The 20,972-nt window shown below is 43.7% G+C and overlaps 1 protein-coding gene across 3 annotated transcripts in view; it reads left to right on the top strand.

The window, feature by feature from the left end:
* The first annotated feature begins 2,141 nt into the window (after positions 1-2,141).
* The window catches only part of DAPK2 (death associated protein kinase 2), a 157,654-nt gene continuing 138,823 nt past the window's right edge, over positions 2,142-20,972 (top strand). The window contains exon 1 of one of the 3 annotated variants that reach the window (XM_077128164.1): positions 2,142-2,303. In XM_077128164.1, the coding sequence (XP_076984279.1) occupies positions 2,227-2,303 (77 nt within the window). In that variant the 5' untranslated portion in view covers positions 2,142-2,226. The remainder of the gene's footprint in view (positions 2,304-20,972) is intronic. The other 2 variants (XM_077128166.1, XM_077128165.1) reach the window with 2 other exon arrangements.

The following is a 20,972-nucleotide window of genomic DNA, read 5'->3' as shown; positions in this document are numbered from 1 at the left end:
CTTCCAGTCCTTGGAGCCCAAGGTGGGATCTCACAGTTTTATTGAGGAGTTGGGGCTGCTTCGAATCCAGCTCAGCTCTTGATAGCAAACGGAGCTGGCCTCTCACCAAGTGGAGGGTCTTAGCTGTTCCTGGAGCCACTCTCAGAGTATCTGTCAACAGAATGTTTTTGGAATTTTCTACTTTTGTCTAGCTATGTCAAACCAGAAAACCCCTCCACCTCTAGGGCCTGACCCAAATAGTTTGTTTGGAAAGATTTTTCCTAACAAAAAGACAATGGTAAAGGGCACTTCTGCCACCCTCTAGGCTAGTCTAGGAAATTTACCAGGCTGGTGGGGATGAGGGTGGGGCCAGCTTTTGATTCTGGTCAAACCAAACTTCCAGGGGAACCGTAAAACCTTTTCTTTAGAAGGGAACTGAACGGCTATCTCAGTGGCTGTAGGAAGCAGAAACACAAACACTGGTCTTGGATGAGTCAAATAATAATAGCAATTAACACTCCTTATTTGCACAGCAGTTTTGTTTGATTTTTAAAGTGTTTTCATTGTACTTTTTTTTTTTTCGAACCCGGGTTTCTGGCATGGCAGGCAGGAATTCTGCCACTGAGCCACCATTGCACTGTCCTTTAAAGTGTTTTCAACACCCTTATCACAGTGGATCCTCAAGCATCCACGTGAAGAAGGTGGTATAGATGTTATCACCCCTGTTTCCAGATGAAGGAACTGAGGCCCAGAGAGGGCTGCTAACCTGCTGGGGTTCATATTGCAAATACACACCCAAACACATCCAGAATTGGGGCCACTCTTTTCAGTGTTCCTTGCTTGCCCAGACCCTGGCTCGGCCCAGAGTGAAGCCTGAACAGGGAGCAGGATGCATGATGGACCCTGGGTGCCAACAGGCAGGGGTTCAGCAGGACCCTGAGAGCAACGCCAGGGAGCCGGGCGAGCTCTGCCTGGGATCTCCAGGGATGTGTGTGTCTCGTTGAAAGGAGGGAGGCAGGCAGCACCCTGGTAATGGGACTCTGGTTTGCAGGGGACAGAGGTGGAGAAAAGGATGAAATATATTCATCCTCTGAGTGTTTGAACAGCTCCAGGCCCTTGGTGTTTATGAGACACACTCATGTATAATGGTGCCTCCACCCAGCCTGGTGAAAGTAGCCTTTTGGGGTTCATGGGGCCAGGATGAGATTGGTATCTGATTGGCAGACAGAAGAAAAGCTACTACCAGCTAAATGAGCTCTCAGAGGCCTTTGCTGATGGTTCCTGAAAGAGGGCATCCATAGGCAACTGGTTTTATCTTTTTGTACGGTGCACTCTGCCCTGGGTGCTGTTCAGGTTGACAGGAGACTGTCCCAGGATTGGGTGAGCATGTGGGTCAGGGGGACCCCAGGTGAGGATGCAGAAAGCTTCCCTGGTAGAGTGGTGAGTGCTCCCTATGGCTCAGTTGTCCTGTGGCTCTTACTGAGATGCTCTGGACAGGCAGAGTTAGCTCCATTTTACAGATGAGGATACTGAGGCTCCCCCTACAAAGCAGAGCTAGCTGAGGACAAAACTGGAATTAGAACCTCAGGCTCCTGACTCCTGGTGCCTGCTGTAATTTGTCACACCGTTCCCTCCCATCTTTCCCTTGGGGTTATGAGTGAGAAAGTCAACAAATTAGTTGAGACTTGCAGTTGGGTGGCACAGCCCCCAAGGGAGCTGAGGTCATGATAATCCATTACGTTTTCTACAGCATTTTATGGTCTATAAGATAATTCCATGAATTGCAGCTGATCTTTTTCAGTATTAGCGCCATTTTACAAATGAGGATGCTGAGGCTCTGAACATTTAAATGACTTGGCCAAGCAGAACTGGCACTTGAACCTAGGACTTCTGCTCAAAACCCAGTGCCTCTTTTTCTCAGCAGATCTGAAAAAAAATGAGAACAAATTGAGGATGTTCACCACGGATCTGTTTCTCTGAACGTCTTCAGAGCAGATCTGAAGAAGTGAGAAGGCCTCTTTTATTCTCAAATTTAAATTAATTGAAATCAGGAACCCTATATTGTCAGTCACAGGTGAGAAAAGGCTCCAACAGGGCTCCCCAAAGAGCCAGGGCTGTTGGTTATTGTTAAATTTTAAGCTCCTCTGCAGCCACCACGGGCCCCAGTTCCTTAGGCATGTGCTGATTTGCTTGGCTGTCCTAACTTCGTGTTTCTTCTCATTTCAGGTTTGTAGACTCCAGGCCTCAATGAGGAGTCCAGACATGGAGATGTTCAAGCAGCAGAAGGTGGAGGACTTCTACGACATTGGGGAGGAGTTGGGGAGGTAAGAGACTGAGAAAGTAAGGCACTGAGATGGAGCCAAGGTGGCCTTTCTCTTCGTGTAGTTGGCAGTTGGTGCTGAAGGGCTTAGGCTTGTCATAGGACTGGTGGCAAGTTTAAAAAATGGCCCTGAGGTTTCTTCATCTTCATGGATGACTCTGTGGTCATTTCTCTAGAAATAAAGGCTTGTAGAAGTGCCTAGAGTTATTGAGTTCTTTATTTTCAGTATAACCTGGCTGACAGTTATGGTCCAACAAAATGATTCTTGTTTTATCTGACACTTTTCTCACAAAGCCATCTCCAGGTTTTGGACCTGTTCTTTTTCTTCTCTGTGTCCCACTTGGGATTCTCCATGGTTCTCGGGATTTGTCTTCATTCAGCTCGGCGCCTAAATGGGAGGTGAAGTAATCCTCCTGAAAGTGGATTTGTGTTGAGTAACCAACTGTGTAAGCCTGGTTGTGAAGCTTCCTGGGGTCTGACTTATTTAGTGCATTTTCAGGTTTGCTAAATCCAGAATGGAGCCAATAAACTCTGAGATCTGAAAGTAGCTACAGAAATTAAGATTTTCTGAAGCACTCGTCTAACCTTCTATTTCTGTCAACTGCTGATATTTAGGTGGTGTTGTAGTGGTTACAAAACACCTTCCCAAAGTTTGATTCTCACAACATATGAAATAGAAATTATTTTTACCCCACTTTTCAGATAAGGAAACTGTGGTCCAAATGGTATATAGCAGGTTGACCACAGTTGCACAACCAGCCAGTTATATAGCAAAGATTCTGACCATTCCCAGTTATACCTGCACACCTGCTCGTGCTCTCTCCTGTGAGCACACTTGCACACTTACTCACATGTGCTCCTCATATACATGGCTTCACCCTTTCACACAGCCTACAGGGTAAAAACCTGGGACTTTAGGGCCTCTGCTGTACCCCAGAGCTAAACCAGGAGGCCTTTTCCTCCAGTGAACTCTTGGATCAAGACTACTTAATTCTTTATTTTCAAGACTAAATCAGAAAAAGCTTCAAAGCCACAGAAGCCTTATTCTGAGAAGAATGGGAGGCAGCAGTGGCTTCAGGTTCAGGGAGAGTTTATGCTGTCTGGCTGGCTAGCAGAGTGCTGATGGCTGGGGAAGTGGCTGCAGAGCCCCCAAAGGGTGATGGCCTCTCAGCCTGTTGAAGGAGTGAGGGAGGAGGAGAGAGGCCCAGAGGCCTAGGGCTGGCCGACTGGATTCTGCCTCTGAACAAAGAAGCCACATTCTCTTTGCCTCGGTACATCTGACCTTAGCGACATCCTCAGCAGCAGGCCCTGGCTGGCCCTGCCAGTGCCATTTCATTTGGTGGCCTCACCTTGGCTATGTCCTGGCCGGGTGCTGCAGACACAGAGATGAGCAGGATTTAGGCAATCTCTTCCCTCCAGGGGCTGTGGCCTGACTGTTGGGCAGCCATGCACATAATAACAAGGCAGAGTAGGGCTGAGAAGCGCGGGGGTTTCTGAAGAAGGTGGTTGAAGCAGTTTCCTAAGGAATTCATCTATTATTCCTTCTGAGTCTTGTCTCAGCACTCCCCCACCCCCTCCATATCAGGGTTATAAGCTATTAGAGCTGGAAGTGACCTCGTGTTTTCTGGTCCTGCACCTACAACAGGTTATGAAGGTACACTAACCTGCACCTGCCAGCCTGGGGAGGCTTGGGGAACTCGTCCCCCACCACCACCTTTTTTTTTTTTTTTTAATAAAAGAGTCATTTATTAAAATCAGCAATTTTCATGTTCTCCAAAAGAAATATCTCCCCCCTGTTCTGAGGATGACATCCTTAAAATGTGCCAGATAATACTTTATGGTGGCATCAACATAGTACAAATGCATTTTCTGCTTGTTAGTAGGGAAAATTGAATTACAAACCGGCCCATGCTTCTCTGTGGCGTCCGTTACTGCTCCGCCTGTAGTTGAGGCACCACTCAAATACACTTGTCCTGTAGTTCCAGTCGAGGTGCAAAATGATTTGTTAATTTGCAGAAGGGGCAATTAAAATGTCAGTGGAAAAAAATAACCTTTTATTCTTTCTTTTTACTTCAGTATTTGCTTAGATACGTGCAAGAAAATAGAGTCGTTTTTGAATTGCATTTTCTATCATGTACTGCTTCATGGAAAGCAAGTCAATTTAAGGAGGATCATATCTTTGATGGAGAAAAGAGTAGGATGTGAATGAGATTTATTTTATTTGGGGGCCTATATGTCACTAACCAAGGAAATGTTGGAAATCACACAAGCCATGCAACAAATCTTTCTACAACCCTTTATATCTGCTTGTTTTTATTTTAAGAAGACTGCAGAGAAACTGCATCCATAGAAAGACTGTGAGATAATTCCTCTAGAGTAGAATTGCATTGGTGACAGTTTAGGAATATGGTAGTCCCATTTATTGGAAATAATTATAAAGCAAAATCTACCATAATTATTTATGAAATTTTTTTGACTATGAAATTTGCTTAACTATAATATTACTGCTAGCCATGATTTCCTTTGCTTTTCTCTCTGTAACTCCTGGCTTCCTCCATCTTCAGGGCTTTTAGTGATTTCTCTGTTTCTCAAAGAATAGAGTTTCTGGGTTCCAAGCTCTGCATTACTATCCTTTGTGTAAGTCTTGGATAATGACTTAAACCAAACTGGCAATATCGTGAGGGGCAAACGTCTTTCAATGGGATTCAAAGTGCGGTTCATTCTAGGAAATGAGATGTAGGAACAATAGAAAGGGTTCATTTGAGGACAAACCTTGGTTCAAGAAGGCGGATGAGATTCAGGGTTTCTCTCTCAACCGGAAAGGCAAGTGGTGAACATGGTGATGTCTAGCTAGCTTTCTCTCCAAGCTTCTTGTTTTCCTTCTTCATCTCTGAAGTAGGCTGCATGGGCCCTCGTGAATCTGAACCCTCCCCCTTTTTTCTAAAATGCTAACCTGGTGTACAGCAGGTAAGAGACAGCAGATGCCAGGAGCCCTGAGGCTTTTGGGGTGGATAAACATACTAGGACTGAAGTTCTTTAGAGGTCCTCACTTTCTGGCCCCTAATTTGACAGTTGAGGAAACCAAAGTTCAGGGATGGGAAGAGTCTCGTCTGAGACCACAGAAGAGCTGGAACTAGAGTTGTTTTCAGATGAGAACTCAGTTCTGAAGGGCCAGTAATATTCCTCCCTCTTTCCTCCCATTCTTTCACTTAACAACATCATTGAGGACCTACTGTGTGCCAGCTACTATCCAGGCCAGTAAATGAAACAGCATATCTATCTATTGCAGTTCATAAACTATTGGTGGAGAAAGGCACTGCATAAGAGAACACAAGATGGTAGATCATTATAAAAGGCAGAATGGGCTTTGGAAGGAAGGAGAGAACAGGACGCCCCAAGAAAAAGTCTTGGGGGCCGTGTTTTAGACCGGGTGGTCAGGGAGGGCCTCTCAGAGGAAGTTATTTTGAAGCAGTTAATTTGAGAACCGATGGGTAAGTGTGCAGCAAACACAGCAGCATCGACACAAGCCCTGAGGTGGGGGAGAACCCGTGAGGAGCTAGCAGGAGGCCAGTGTAGCTTCAGAAAGTAAGCCAGGGACAAATGGATGGTGCTAGAGGAGATTGGAAACATGGGGACAGTGGGGTAGGGGGGACATGTTTGGTCTTTGGGGTCACATGGGTTGGAGTTTGGGTCCCTTTCCTAGTTTTGCAAACTTAGGGTAACCTACTCAACCTCTTTGAGACTCCGCTTTCTTATCTGTAAGTTAGGAATAATAGCAACCTGTGTCCCAGTTGTGGGAATTAAATGAGATGCTGAATCTAGGGTGTCCTCTACAAAGCTGGGCACAGGCTAAGTGTTCAATGAACAAGAGCTTCTGGCCTTCACCACATGATGGATTAAGCCTCTGGAGTAGGTTTGGGGCATAAGGCCCCACTCGCCCCCTCTGGAGCCTCCCAGGAGGGAGGAGAGGGAGGCGTGGAATGTGCAGGAAGACCAGCAGGGGAGTCATTCTGATTTCTGGGGGAGCTGTGTTTAAACCTGACCTCCACCGTCCATGAGCTCCCTAGCTTAGACCCAGGGCTGCCTCACTGGTTTTAGCTCTTCATTAAATCCTTGTTATGCAAAAATGAGTGAATGGCAGTCTGTTTCATGTAAGGACAGATTATGCTCACAAACATAATGTTGAGCAAAAGAAGCCAGCTTCAAGAGAGTAAATACTGTATAATTCCATTTATGTAAAAGTCGAACAAATACAATGCATCAGTGGTGCCAGACACAGAATAGTGGTTATCCTTGGGGGACTAGGGACTGGAAGGGGGCATGAGGATTTTTGGGGTGCAGGTAACATGCTGTTTCTTGATCTGGGTTCTCATTTCATGGATGTGTTCATTTCATGAAAATATATCAAGTTGTACAGGTACAGGTACATTTTCCTCTATGTATGTACCTTACCTAGAATAGTATATTAATGAGCAGAGAAACCTAACCACGCCCCCTGTCCTGATCTGGTCCCTGGAACACATGCTCCTGATTCCTTTGGGGGCCCTGTCTGTCCTCATTCTACAAGTGAGGGCGGAATTCAGCTTTGTACCCGAATGGTGTCCCCTGGCCAGCAAGTTCTGCACTCGGCTGGGACCCTGCATATCACATCTTTTTTCTGGCTCCCATAACCGAGTACAAACACTTGGCTGTGCTCACGCTTTTAGCACCAGCCTGCTTGTGATGCCGGAGGCTGTCTGTTGCTTCCCAGCAGCGTTTGGAGAAATGCAGAGCTCTTAACTGGCACAGCTCCTTAAGAGAGACATATACGAGCTCTCATTTTATAAATGAGGCTAGTGCCAGAAGGAAGTGGCCTGTCCAAGACCACACGGCAAACTGGCCACAAAACCAGGGTGGGGAGGGGTGGTCTGACTTCTAGTCTAGAGCTCTGGCCACTATTCCATAATATCCCACAAAACGCACAGTCACTTTTCCTTTAATTTGAGGGTTTCTGGGGAGTGAGAAAAGACATAGGATAGGGCAGTTTTTCCTGTTTGGCCTAAGGGGTAGGATAGGCAGATCAGAGTCAGGGAAGGTAAGCATTTGGGAGGGAAGGATGTGCTCCTGGGGCAGGGAGGGGGCTTAGAGGGGGCTGAAAGGTGGCTCAAAGACAGTATCATGCAGCCCACGCAAGTACTTTATTCCCAAGGATATAAGGTAATTTAAGGTAAGCAGAAAGTAATGGTCAGCAATTTCTTCTTTCCTATGTAGTTACTTAGATTATTATATTACTATAAAATCATAGCATGTTAGTATTGAACTGAATCTTGACAAGAATTTACTCCAAATCCTTCAATTTATAGATGAGGAAAGTGAAACCAAAGGTCACAGAGTAAGTGATGCAGGGGTGGAACTTAAAAATAGGTCTCCTGACTGTCGGGCTGGAACCTTTTCACCTACATTGTATGGTTGAAACCAACAACTATAAAGTTTTCTATATCTGCCTTCACAACTTTATCCGCAGTCCCCACCCCTTTCAAGGAGCCTGCCTCACAGTTATTCCACACTTGCCATCATCCCCTTTGCCTTCTGGTCTCATAAAGAGAATAACTGTAATTGTTGCACAGACGCCTGCTAGGCACTTAACCTGCAGAGACTCCTTCTGCAGGGACAGGAGCCTTGGGTCGGGAAGTGGCCCCTTCACTCAAGCTTCACCCTTTCTGAACAGAGCTAAGGCTTCCCGGAAACAGCCCTATTGCAGGGGTTGCCTGCCAGACCTCAACCTCCCAATGGGGTCGACTCTGGATAAGATCGGCCACCACACACTTGGCTCAACCAGGGCAACTTCTTCAAGGAGAGAAACAAAAACCTACAGGAAATGCTTGGAGCTCAGATGCATCCAGGCACGGTTCTCTAGCCCAGTCCGGCCACTAAACAGTATTGAAATCAACAAAAGGAGCCATTTGGATTTACCCTTCTCAGACCTTAGGAAAACGGCTTCCAAGACAAACTCTGAGGCAAGGGGACTTTTATCATTTCTTTCTTTCTTTTTTTTTTTTTTTTTCTATTCTACAAGCAATGCTTTGTATACATCATACAGTTATGAAGAGCGTAAAGTAAAAAGTAGAAATCCTCTCGTCGTCCCTCTGAGTCTCATGCCCCACATGCAAAGTTTGATGATAATTTTCTTCTGTTGCCTCTCAGAAGTTTTCTAAGTAAAGCAAGTGTGCATGTGGACCCAAATGAGATCACACACCCATAAGGATGTACAGCCTGCTTTTCTCACTTCATGAAATATGTTGATTATCTTTTTCACAGTAGTGCATACAGGTCTATGATAATTACTTTGGATGAAAGTTAGTTTTAAGAAAAAATTTAAGAAGACAATATAAGCCAAAAAAAAGAACAGCAGCCTTTAATCCAACTATTTTTATTTCTGACTCTTACCTTCTAATCTTTCCAAGGCTTTTCCTGCACCCACATATCCCTCCTGTTTTGGGTCTACTTGAGGCGCACACATCTGCATAGAGTTAACATCCCCCCCACCCCAGGGTGAATTTAGCCACAAATTGCTAAGCTCCCAGGCCAGAATGGGGAACTGGAAGGGAACGGACACTGGGGAGCCCCATAAGGAGATAAGGCCTGATCTCATGTTTGTCTTTACTGAGCTGTCAACTCTTTGAAGTCAGGTCCATGTCTCTCCTCCCTTTATATATATATATATATATATATATTTTTTTTTTTTTTTTGGTATGCCTTTTGGTGGGATCACATTGCATTCTTTTTCCATTTCTCTGTCCTGTTATTTCAGCACCATTTGTTGAATTTTAGGGGGGAAGGAGGTTTGGGAGGAAATGCAAGGGCCGGAAATCGAACCCAGGTCACCTACATGGCAGGCAAGAATTCTACCACTGGACTACCCTTGCACCCCTGTCCTCCCATTTTGAGCATCACTCTGGCACTGACACAGAGGTCAGAGGTCAGAGGTCCCAAGAGCTTCTGTGACTTCTTTTTGCTCTTGCTATTTCCTAATCCTCAGAAAACTCCACATTTCCTTTGTGGTCCAGATCATGTGCTATCTTCTTGACATGATCCATTCCATCCCACTGCACCTCCACCTGTCAGATTTAATTTCTTCGTAGCCTGGACCCATGTCTCTTTTAAGTGCTTACGTCATCATACCTCATGTTATACAAAAAGGTCCACCAGGCTGCCTTCCCTGCTGGACTGAAGGTTCCTCCAGGCTGGGCCCCTGGGTATTTCATTTTTTCCATCCCCTAGGCTTTTTTTTTTTTCACATGGGCAGGCACCGGGAATCAAACCCAGGTCTCCGGCATGGCAGGTGAGAACTCTGCCATCCAGCTGGGTCTTTTACACTTGATAGGTAAGTTAACTGCAGAGCTACTTGAAACTTGCCTTGAGTTAAATCTGAGGTGAAAAAACCCTGCCAAGCCCCCGACTCCTGGAATCCATGCATTTGGATTACCCAAACACGAAACCAGGAAGCAAAACATAAAAATGACTTCCTTTACTAGACAAACATTATTGCATTTAATCCTTATGACACCCTGTGAGGTAGTTATTAGTCCCATTTTACACATGAAGAAACTCAGTCTCCAAAACATTAAGTTCCTGACTCAAGCAGCACAAGTATTCCTCACCAGGGAGAAACAAAGTGGGAAATTCCACTCCGTGTGACACAGTTAAACTCAGAGAAAGTCATAAATAAAAGCCAGAAACTTCTCTGGACTTTTCCAGCTACTGGGCCGTGATTTTTGTGCCTCTCTGATCACACACATGCTTTTATTGCTGGGGAAGTGAAATGGACTGCTTTATGTCAGGAATCTACTGCTCTTGAGTCAGGATCTATGCCAAGTACTTCCCGTGCTTGAAGAACTGTATGAGCTGGAACACATTCCACTTCACAGATGAGAAATCCAAAGCCCAGAACAGTTAAATAATGTACCTAAGGTCACACAGTTGAAAAGGGCCCTCAGGATTCCATTCTCAGTCTGTCAGATTGCAAAGCTCATGCTCTTTCTATTATACCATGCTAATTCCATAATTTTATCAAAATGATCTAGGAGATTCTTCAAGAGGTCATCTATTCTAGTAGAGGCCCAGAAGCAGAGGTGGGAGTTAAGGGACTTGCTCTGGGTTGGAGGGTTTTATCAGTAAAGGGGGGAAGGAAGGGGAGTGTTTTAGTCAGGATTCTCTAGGGAAACAGAAGCAGTAGGAGATTTTTATAAGAATTATAAAGCTCCTGTAGAACACTTCTGCTTATACAGATCAAGTAAGAATTTGGTATACTGCCCATCTGTTTTACTTCTAGTAGATCTCAGCACCCCATAATCTACCGGCTCATGCCCTAGGTCTCTGCAAGTCAGACTATTTCGAATACTGCTTTGAGTGTGCTGTCCATTGTAGCCAGGCCCAACTTGTCTTTGGCGATTGAGGGCTGCCGCTTGGCTTCTGCTAACCTGGGATCCAATCATCCCCACATGGATCCAACATGGGCTCCATGTTCAGTGACAGCAGTTCCACAGAAATAGCTAGCCTGCAGAGAAGAGCAACTGCAGAGCTCTTTAGGACCAATGGAGTTAGTCTCACAGATGTATTCCTCACAGTCCTGGTGAAAAGTGTGTCCTCTGGCCATTCCCGGGATGGTTGAGCAGGTCTTGTATGAGAAATCCACTCTGACATTCCAATCTCTGTAAATTTTTGGATCCCCTCATCTACATTATGCCAGGGCAGTCCTTGGCATTTTGACCTTAGACAATCTTGGCTACCTTTTGGTCCATGCTTCAGCCAACCACCCGAACAAACTCTTAATGCCCTTTCTAACCTCTCAAGCTACTACGTTGAATCCAGAATCTCTGCTTTAGTGGCCCTATATAAATAAATTCAGCCTGATCCAACTTTATACTCCTTCCACCATTGTCCCATACCCTTAATATACTTTCCCACATACATTCCCCCGATTTCTGTCTGTTTAAATTGGAAAACTCATGCAGTTCTTTTGGAGTATAGCACACTTCCTCATGGGTCTTACTTAGTACCTCCCCTTTTGGTGCCTGATGGGACTTCAGTCTCATTATAGGTCTGGAAGAAGGAGGGGTGGTGGGAATGGGTCAGGAGAAGAATTAGAAGTATCTTGCAAGCTAACTATTTTAGGGATTCAGTTCCAGTTTCATCTGATGAAACAGGATTAATCTCTTCAAACAGAGAATTGCAGGCTTTTTCCTTGGGGGAGGTGGTTACAGGCTTATCAGGCACAGCAGCATGGAGGTGGGTGACAGATTCCTCAGGGCAGACCTAATGGTCTGACAGAGACAGGTGTATCTGGCAAATACTCAGAAGAATTTAGGGTTTCAGTGTCTCCACCATTATTATCCACCCACATGTCCACATTTCAAATTTCAGCATCCTATTCCTTTCTGGTCAATGCCCACACTTTAATGGCAGATACCCTGCAAGGTTGGGAATTTAATTTTTGTTGTAATTCAGCCATTTGCACAATGAGACTCTGGGTCTCATTTTCAGAAATCTCAAATCTGCAGCTACACAAAACAAGTTTTTCTTTCAAGGTACACATAGAAGCTTCCATGTCCCTCATGCAGCGTTTAAGTTGGAAATTTGAAGCCTTGAGCTCATCCCTTTCTTTTACAACTCTATCCAGCTGTGCTGGATAGAATGTGCTCCTAAATGTTTAGGAGCCACCATCATTCTACCTTTTAACTCCACAAAACTCTGTTAAAGTGTCAAAAACACTCTCTCCCAGAGTCTTGCCTCTTACAAACGTTTGAATAGCTGGATTTAGTAGTGATATTTTGCATATTTCTATTGCCTACTCATGCCATAGACTGTCGGTACCATGTTGGTTGTTGGAAATGAAGTCTATATCAGTTGGAAATTTGAATCTAATTAGACTAGAGCACCAATTCCCAAAACCACCCTTAAGATTCTGTTTCTCAAGACTTCTCCTGGTACCAGAGCTGCACTAGTCAGGATTCTCTATGGAAACTGAACAACAGGAGGTATATATTGTAAACGTTATGAGGTTTTCATAAGAATTGACTCATGCGACTATGGGGTTGGGCAAGTCCAAATTCTGTAGGGCAGGCCACAAGCTGAGAACTCTATTGAAGGTTTATGATGAATTCCCCAGGAGCTTGCTGACTGAAGTAGATATAGACATTCTCTCTTTTGATTGCTAAAATCATCACTTTTCCTTTGAAGGCATTCAACTGATTGGATGAGACATCTCTCATTGTTGAAAGCAATCTCCTGAGATGATTGTAGATGTATCAGCCATGGATGCAATCAACTTACTGACTACTTAAATCCGTGAAATATCCTTACAGTAACAATCAGGCCAGTGCTTGCTTGATCAAACAACTCGGCATCATAACCTGGTCAAGTTGACACGTGACTTAACCATCACAGGAAGGAAAGTGGAAAGGGCAGATATATCCATCATCTGTGCACTGGGCAGCAGAGAGGACCCCACTAACCCACAAAATTCCCTTGGTGAAACTCTTTCCTGCAGTCTCAATGGGATTCCACCTATGAACCTTATAGGATTGTGTCCCAACTTAGGGTGGGAGAGTAAGCAAAAAGAGAAAAGGTAGAGGAGGGGTGCCAGTAGCAGCCCCTCAACATCAAAGAGTGAGAAAATGGCATTTCCATCAAAGCCAGGTCCTGGCAATACCACAATAGGCTTTGGATTGGTGAGGGGGCATTGGCTGGCTTCAAAGGTCCTCAGAGCCTCTGACGTGTGGAACAAATGAAGGGGTGGACTTCCCAGAAAGTCAAGGAAACTGTGAGCCAGGCAGATGCAAAATGGTGGCACAGCACAGCACAGTGTCCTCTTGTCACTGGCCATAGTCTTGAGAACTTCCTGGATTAGGTACAGACAAGCTTGGCATTAGTGGCAGAACAGCTGTTCTGAGCCACAGCTGTGCCCAAGACAAGCCTGTGGTTGTAAAAGGTTAATGTGTGCATGTGAATGTCTGTGCATTTGGGCAAAACCTCGTGAGTATGTGCACATCTGTACTCCAGGTCATTATCATGGTCAATAATGATTATACCCAGTCACCCATTGTGTGTTGGGCACCAAGACAGGCTTAGGGGTCCTAAGGCTCAGGCCTTGCTGGAGAAGGGCTTAAAGTTCAGTAGGGGTATAGGGGCACTTTCCTCAAAAGTTAATGAAATGAGAAGATGGGCCAGGCTATGTGCTAAGGAGGGACCCCAAGAAATATGTGCCCAGAGTTGGGAGGAGAAAGCCACCACCCTGAGTAGGTGGTCAGTTCAAGGGTGGGACAGTCTCACTGGGGAGATGGGCAGCTCCCCACCTTGTGTAAGAGCCTTGTGGAGGACTGAGGAGCAGGGGACAGAGGGTCACGGAATGGGGTGCCAGGGGGTCAGACGACTGCAGAGGTTCCCTGAAAGAGAGAAGCAGTGGGTGAGGAAGGGAGGCGCTTTCATCATTCATTGTTAGGAAAACAAAGCACAAAGCCACTCTAACAAAGTGGCTGCATTGCACATGCAGGCAGCTTCTGTGAGAAGCTCAGCACACAGTGCAAACAAATCGTGTGCCCGAAGGGGTCAGTCTCCTGGAGCTTAATCTCTTTCTGAAAACTGTGAGAGCTGGAGGGAGGGAGGGAGGTGGTGGTAATTGAAACCATTTTGTGCTGACCTTCTGTATATACTTTCTTTTTACTTATTTACTACTGGCTTGTAAATTGTGGATTGTGATTTTATGACTTGCCTTTAAGTCCACCTACATAAGTTATGTTTTGTTTTGAAATAATTTCACACTTAATAGTAAAGATATGAGAATAATAGAACTCACATATACCTTTTACCCAGATACACCAGTTCTTAACATTTTGTCACATTTTCTCCCGCCCTCTCTCCCCGCTTCCTTCCTTCTTCCTCTCCCTCCTTTCTTCCTGTCTTTTATTGTTTCTGAATCATTTGAGAGTAAGTTGCGGAGGTTATGCTGCTTTATCCTTTACTACTTAACTGTGCATCTCATAAGAGCATGGAAACTCTCTTTTGTAACCAGAGCCCAGTTATCAAATTCAGGACATTTAGCACTCATACCATATTTTTATCTTGTCTACCAGCCTTGTTCAAATTTGTTCAGTTGACCCTTAATGCCCTTTATAGCATGTGTCTCCCTTAGTACAAGACCCAGTATAGGATCATGGATTGTATTTAATTGTACTTTCCCTTTAGTCTTCTTTAATCGGGAATAATTTGTCAGCCCTTCTTTTACTTTCATGACTTTGACATTTTTAAAGAATACTGGCCTTTTTTCCAAAACAGACACAGTCCATATACTTTTATTAACTTCATAATATTCTGCTACATAGATATTTCCGATTTTACTTAACTTTCCTCTATTGTCTTTCACTGCTAAACATAATCGTGTTTCTGTAAAAATATCTATCTTATTTCCTCTCTCTGCATTATTTCTGTTGCGTGTATTCCCAAAGGTGGGACACCAGGTCATAGGTCATGCTTGACTGGTTTACTGGTTGAAACTAAAAATGCTGAAGCGGTTTAGTGCCTCCAGCATGCACTTATATCATTATGGCTTTGCTAACACTCTTTTATTATTTTTATCTATTTTATGGTAGTTTATGAGTTTTATGAAGGTACATTAATTTTTTGCTATGGGGAAAATTTTAAGTGATTGATGTCTTCTGTGCTTCTCCCTCAATTCCAAAACTTATTCTCTCTGCTGCTTTACTTTTGTTCATAGTATTTACATTCCATTTTCATTTTATTACTAGTCAGTCATTTTCATGGATAATCGGATAGTCATTCTCAACTTATACGTGATAAGACGAGGTCCAGAGAATTTGCCTGACCCGGCCCAGTGAGAGCTGGAGGTGAGAGCGCTTCACCTGGGAGGTGCTGCCTTCCTCCCCGCCCCGTCCTCAGGGCACACCTTCACCCCAGAGCTACCAAGGCTATATGGTCCTCGGTCCAAGAGTTCTGTTTCCTTGTCTCTACTTTCAAAAGGCTGGCTGTTAAGTATTCTCTTAGCTTTCTGAGCGAGTGCTACTAGGAGAGGGTTTTCTGGGGTGGGGGGTGCAATCGAGAGGGCGAGTGAAAGCTCAGTTCCCCTGTCCTCCCCCTTGCTGAGAAATCCAAAGTGAAAGTTAAGAGCCAAGGCCAGCGGGAGGAGTTGAGGCTTGATGGCCCCCACCGCTGCTGTGGTGAAGCTCCCGGGGCTCTGGTGAGCAGGTGGGAGGCTGCGCGAGACCTGCAGCTTCCACCCCTTCCCCTAGTAGGCCACGGCTGCAGCCTTCAGTCTCTGGTGGAGACCACCACAGCCCTGAGCCCTTTAGTCCTTTCCCCAGCAGAGAAAAGACTGACTGCGTCACACCCCAAAAGGCGTCCTTCGGTAGGCTTTAGAACCCGAGAATCTTAACCTGGAGAGGCTCCTGCATGTCTAATCCAGAGATAGCAAACCAATGCCTTTGACTCAAATCCAGCCTGCAACCTGTTTTGTTTTTTTGGTAATTTTATTGACACATCTTTTAAAATTTTTTTTTATTTTAACATTCGTTCCCCCTATTATTTATTTTTATTCCATATGTTCTACTCATCTGTTGACAAAGTGGATAAAAGGAGCATCAGACACAAGGTTTTCACAATCACACAGTCACATTGTGAAAGCTATATCATTATACAATCATCTTCAAGAAACACGGCTACTGGAATACAGCTCTACATTTTCAGGCAGTTCCCACCAGCCTCTCCGTTACATCTTGGATAACAAGGTGATATCTACTTAATGCATAAGAATAACCTCCAGGATAACCTCTCGACACTGTTTGGAATCTCTCAGCCGTTGACATTTTGTCTCATTTCACCCTTCCCCCTTTTGGTTGTGAAGGTTTTCTCAATCCCTTGATGCTGAGTCTCAGCTCATTCTAGGGTTTTTCCTCTATCCCTCAGTCTCAGCTCATTCTAGGATTTCTGTCCCACATTGCCAGGAAGGTCCACACTCCTGGGAGTCATGTTCCACGTAGACAGGGGGAGGGAGGTGAGTTTGCTTGTTGTGTTGGCTGGAGAGAGAGGCCACATCTGAGCAACAAAAGAGGCTCTCTTGGGAGTGACTCGTAGGCCTAATTTTAAGTAGGCTTGACCTATCCTTTGTGGGGTTAAGTTTCATATGAACAAACCCCAAGACTGGGGGCTCATCCTGTAGCTTTGGTTGTCCATACTGCTTCTGAGAATATCAAGAATTCAACTTGGGGCAGTTGAATTTTCCCCCATTCTCACCATTCCCCAAAGGGGACTTTGCAAATACTTTTCTACTCACTGATCAAATCACTCTGGGATTCATCAGGGCATCATTCTAGACAAACCAGCAAAACCTCATGTCCTACCCAAGGTTCCATGTACTTATGGTGTTCAACCAAGCTATCTACATAAGTTATATTAGGAAATGCACTAGTCAAGATACAAATTTTGTACCAAATAAACATTTTTTGCTTTAGTCTCACACATAAGTTGAAATTTTAAAATATTAATTACCATCTATTTTCAACACCCTGCAATAATGACATTCCTTTGTTCTACCTCATGCAAAAACATTTTTAAAATTTGTACATTTGGTCACTATCATTATACACTCTAGGCATTCCTAGATTATACCATCTCAGTCTTTATCGTTATTGACATATCTTTATACACATAGAGCCCACACATGGTGTACAGTCTGTGGCTCACAATATCATCACATAGTTGTGTATTCATCACTATGATCATTTTTTAGAACATTTGCATCACTCTAGAAAAATAGATTAAAAGAAAAAAAATCATACATCCCATACATCTTACCCCTTCCTCTCATTGAATACTAGTATTTCCATCTACCCAATTTATTTTACACCTTATCCCACATATTATTTTTTTAACCCATATTTTTTTCCTCATCTGCCCATACCCTGCATAAAAGGGGCATCAGACACAAGGTTTTCACAATCACGCAGTTACATTGTAAAAGTTACAGTCGTCTTCAAGAATCAAGACTACTGGAACACACCTCAACAGTTTCAGGCACTTCCCTCTAGCCCCTCCAATACACCACAAATTAAAAGAGATATCTATATAATGCATAAGAATAGCCTCTAGGATAACCCCTAGATTTTTTAAAATCCTTCAGCCACTAACACTTTATTTTGTTTTGTTTCTATCTTACCCCTTTTGGTCAAGAAGGCTTTCTCAATCCCATGATGCTTGGTCCCAGTGCATCCCAGGAGTTCTGTCCCACAGCTCATCCCAGGAGTTCTGTCCCACGTTTCCAGGGAGATTTATACGTCTGGGAGTCATGTCCTACGTAGGACGGAGGGCAGTGAGTTCACCTACGGAGTTGGCTTAGAGAGAGAGGCCACATCTGAGCAACAAAAGAGGTTCTCTGGGGGTGACTCTTAGGACTAATTCTAAGTAGGCTTAGCTTAGCCGTTGCACGAATAAGTTTCATAGAGGCAAACTCCAAGATCGAAGGCTCAGTCTATTCAATTGATTGTCCCCACTGCTTGTGAGAATATCAAAAATTCTCCAAATGGGGAAGTTGAATATTTCCTCCTTTCTCCCCAGTCCCCCAAGGGGACTTTGCAAATGCTTCTTTATTCACTATCCAAATTACTCTGGGGTATATCAGGGCATTACACTAATATGGACAAACCAACAAAATCTTACACCATGTTCATGATTCCATGTACTTATGGTGCCACCTGTTTTTGAATGGCCCTCAAGCTAAGGGTGGTTTTTATAGATAAGCATTTCCAATTGACTTGATGATAGGAAACCCTAATTTTGAACCGCAATTAAACAAAACATTTTCTGCCCCCTGTACAAAAAAAGGTTCCCATTCTTCTCACTGGAAGACCTGTATTGTAAAAAATATACTCAATTACTATTATTATATTTTGAATTTCATCAATAAAATATTTGTGGAAATTAGTTTTCTCCCTTCTATAAGTCCCGACATGATATCCTTGATTTTGTCACACCTAAAATATGTACTATTTGGCCCTTTAGATGGAAAATGTGCTGACTTAGGTGTACTCTGGTGGAGTTTACTAGTCTTTAAGCAGCAGCATTTTTTTTTTAGCTTTTTTTATTAATTAAAAAAATTAACAAAACATTTAGAAATCATTCCATTCTACATATATAATCAGTAATTCTTAATATCATCACATAGTTGCATATTCATCATTTCTTAGTACATTTGCATCGATTTAGAAAAAGAAATAAAAAGACAACAGAAAAAGAAATAAAATGATAATAGAGAAAAAAACTATACGTACCATACACCTTACCCCTCACTTTCATTTACCACTATTTCAAACTGAATTTATTTTAACATTTGTTCCCCCTATTATTTATTTTTATTCAATATGTTCTACTCTTCTGTTGATACAGTAGCTAAAAAGAGCATCAGACATAAGGTTTTTACATTCACAGAGTCTCATTGTGAAAGCTATATCATTGCTCAATCATCATCAAGAAACATGGCTACTGGAACACAGCACTACATTTTCAGGCAATTCCCTCCAGCCTCTCCACTACATCTTGAACAACAAGGTGATATCTATTTAATGCATAAGAATAACCTCCAGGATAACCTCTCGACTCTGTTTGGACTCTCTCAGCCATTGACACTTTGTCTCATTTTACTCTTCCCCCTTTTGGTTGAGAAGGTTCTCTCAGTCTCTTGATGTTAATTCTCAGTTCATTCTAGGGTTTTTCTCAGTCCTTTGATGCTGAGTCTCAGCTCATTCCAGGATCTTTGTCCCACGTTGCCAGGAAGGTCCACACCCCTGGGAGTCATGTCCCACGCAGAGAGGGGGAGGGTAGTGAGACTGCTCATCATATTGGCTGGAGAGAGAGGCCACATCTGAGCAACAAAAGAGGCTCTCTCGGGGGTGACTCTTAGGCCTAAATTTTAAGTAGACTTGACCTATCTTTTGTGGGGTTAAGTTTCATGTGAACAAACCCCAAGACTGGGGGCTCAGCCTATACCTTTGGTTGTCCACACTGCTTGTGAGAATATCAAGAATTCAACTTGGGGAAGTTGAATTTCTCCCCACTCTCACCATTCCCCGAAGGGGGCTTGCAAATACTTTTCCAGTCACTGATCAAATCATTCTGGGATTCATCAGGGGATCACTCTGGACAAACCAACAAAATCTCTTGTGCTACCTGAGATTCCAAGTACTTATGACATTCAATCAAACTATCTACATGAGTTATATTAGGAAATGCTCTAGTCAAAATATAAATTTTGTAACAAATAAACATTTTTTGCTTTAGTCTCACACATAAAGTGACATTTTAAAGTATTAGTTATCATCTATTTTCAGCACCCTGCAATAATGACAATACTTTGTTCTTCCTCATGCAAAAACATTTTTAAAATTTGTACGTTGTACATTTCACTGTTGTTATACACTCTAGGCATTCCTAGATTATACCATCTCGATCTTTAACATCTATCTTTCTTTCTGATTTCATTTATGTCCCCAGCCCTCCTCCCTCTATCATTCTCACATGCAGCTTCATTCAGTGTTTTAACATAATTACATTACAGTTAGGTAGTATTGTGCTGTCCATTTCTGAGTTTTTGTATCCAGTCCTGTTGCACAGTCCGTATCCCTTCAGCTCCAATTACCCACTATCTTACCCTATTTCTCTCTCCTGATGGTCTCTGTTACCAATGACATATTCCAAGTTTATTCTCTAATGTCGGTTCATATCAGTGAGACCATACAGAATTTGTCCTTTAGTTTTTGGCTAGTCTCACTCAGCATAATGTTCTCTAGGTCCATCCATGTAAGCAGCAGCATTTTTAAATACGGGATTATGACAGGCTATAAACAGATCAAAGTGAAGGTCAGTGGTGGAAAAGGGAGAGGAAGGGCTGAGCAAAGGGTCCTTCAGGACCATGGAGCCCAGTTTCAGACCCGCCGTCCACCCAGGTCAGTCCTGTCCTGTTTGGAAGTGATATACGATAGGAAGAAAGGAAGGTAGTTCTGGTATCGGGGGTTAGTGTCTTCTCCAAACACAACCCTGCACCAGGTATGGTGGGTACATTACCTGATTTAATCCTCTCGCTGCCTTAGACAATGGTATATATTTTACAGATGAGGAAGCTGAAGCTTGGAGAACTTGAAGCTAAGTGTCAGAGCCGGGATTTAAGCCCATTCCTTCCAACGCCTGGCCCCTTGCTCTCTTTGAGGTACCATGCTGCCCAGGATGTCCTCTCTGCCCGTGACTCTTGGTTCCTCTCCAGAGAGCAGGACAGGAAGTTAATAATATCATTTAGTGTTCTTGGGAGTTTATTGGGGAGCCTGCTGGAGCCCATTTATGTAACTCATTCCCAGGGCTGGCACTGTGTCTTTGCTCACCACCCACGGTGACTCACCCCCTAGCCCCCAGCATCTAACCCCAAGGCCTTGGGACCCTGGTGGCTGGGCCACATGGCCTGGAGGGTGACAAAACGAAGATGAAGTAACCCCACAAGCCAATTTCCTTTTTTGTAAAAAATAACATATACACACACAAAAAAAACCAATACATTTCAAAGCATAGCACAACAATTAGTTGTAGAAAAGATTTCAGAGTTTGATATGGGTTACAATTCCACCATTTTAGGTTTTTATTT

The sequence above is a fragment of the Tamandua tetradactyla genome, chromosome 14 (assembly GCF_023851605.1).
Source record: "Tamandua tetradactyla isolate mTamTet1 chromosome 14, mTamTet1.pri, whole genome shotgun sequence".
Lineage (NCBI taxonomy): Eukaryota > Metazoa > Chordata > Mammalia > Pilosa > Myrmecophagidae > Tamandua > Tamandua tetradactyla.
The sequence above is the reverse complement of the archived record's forward strand: the minus strand, read 5'-3'. Positions and strand labels throughout refer to the sequence as shown.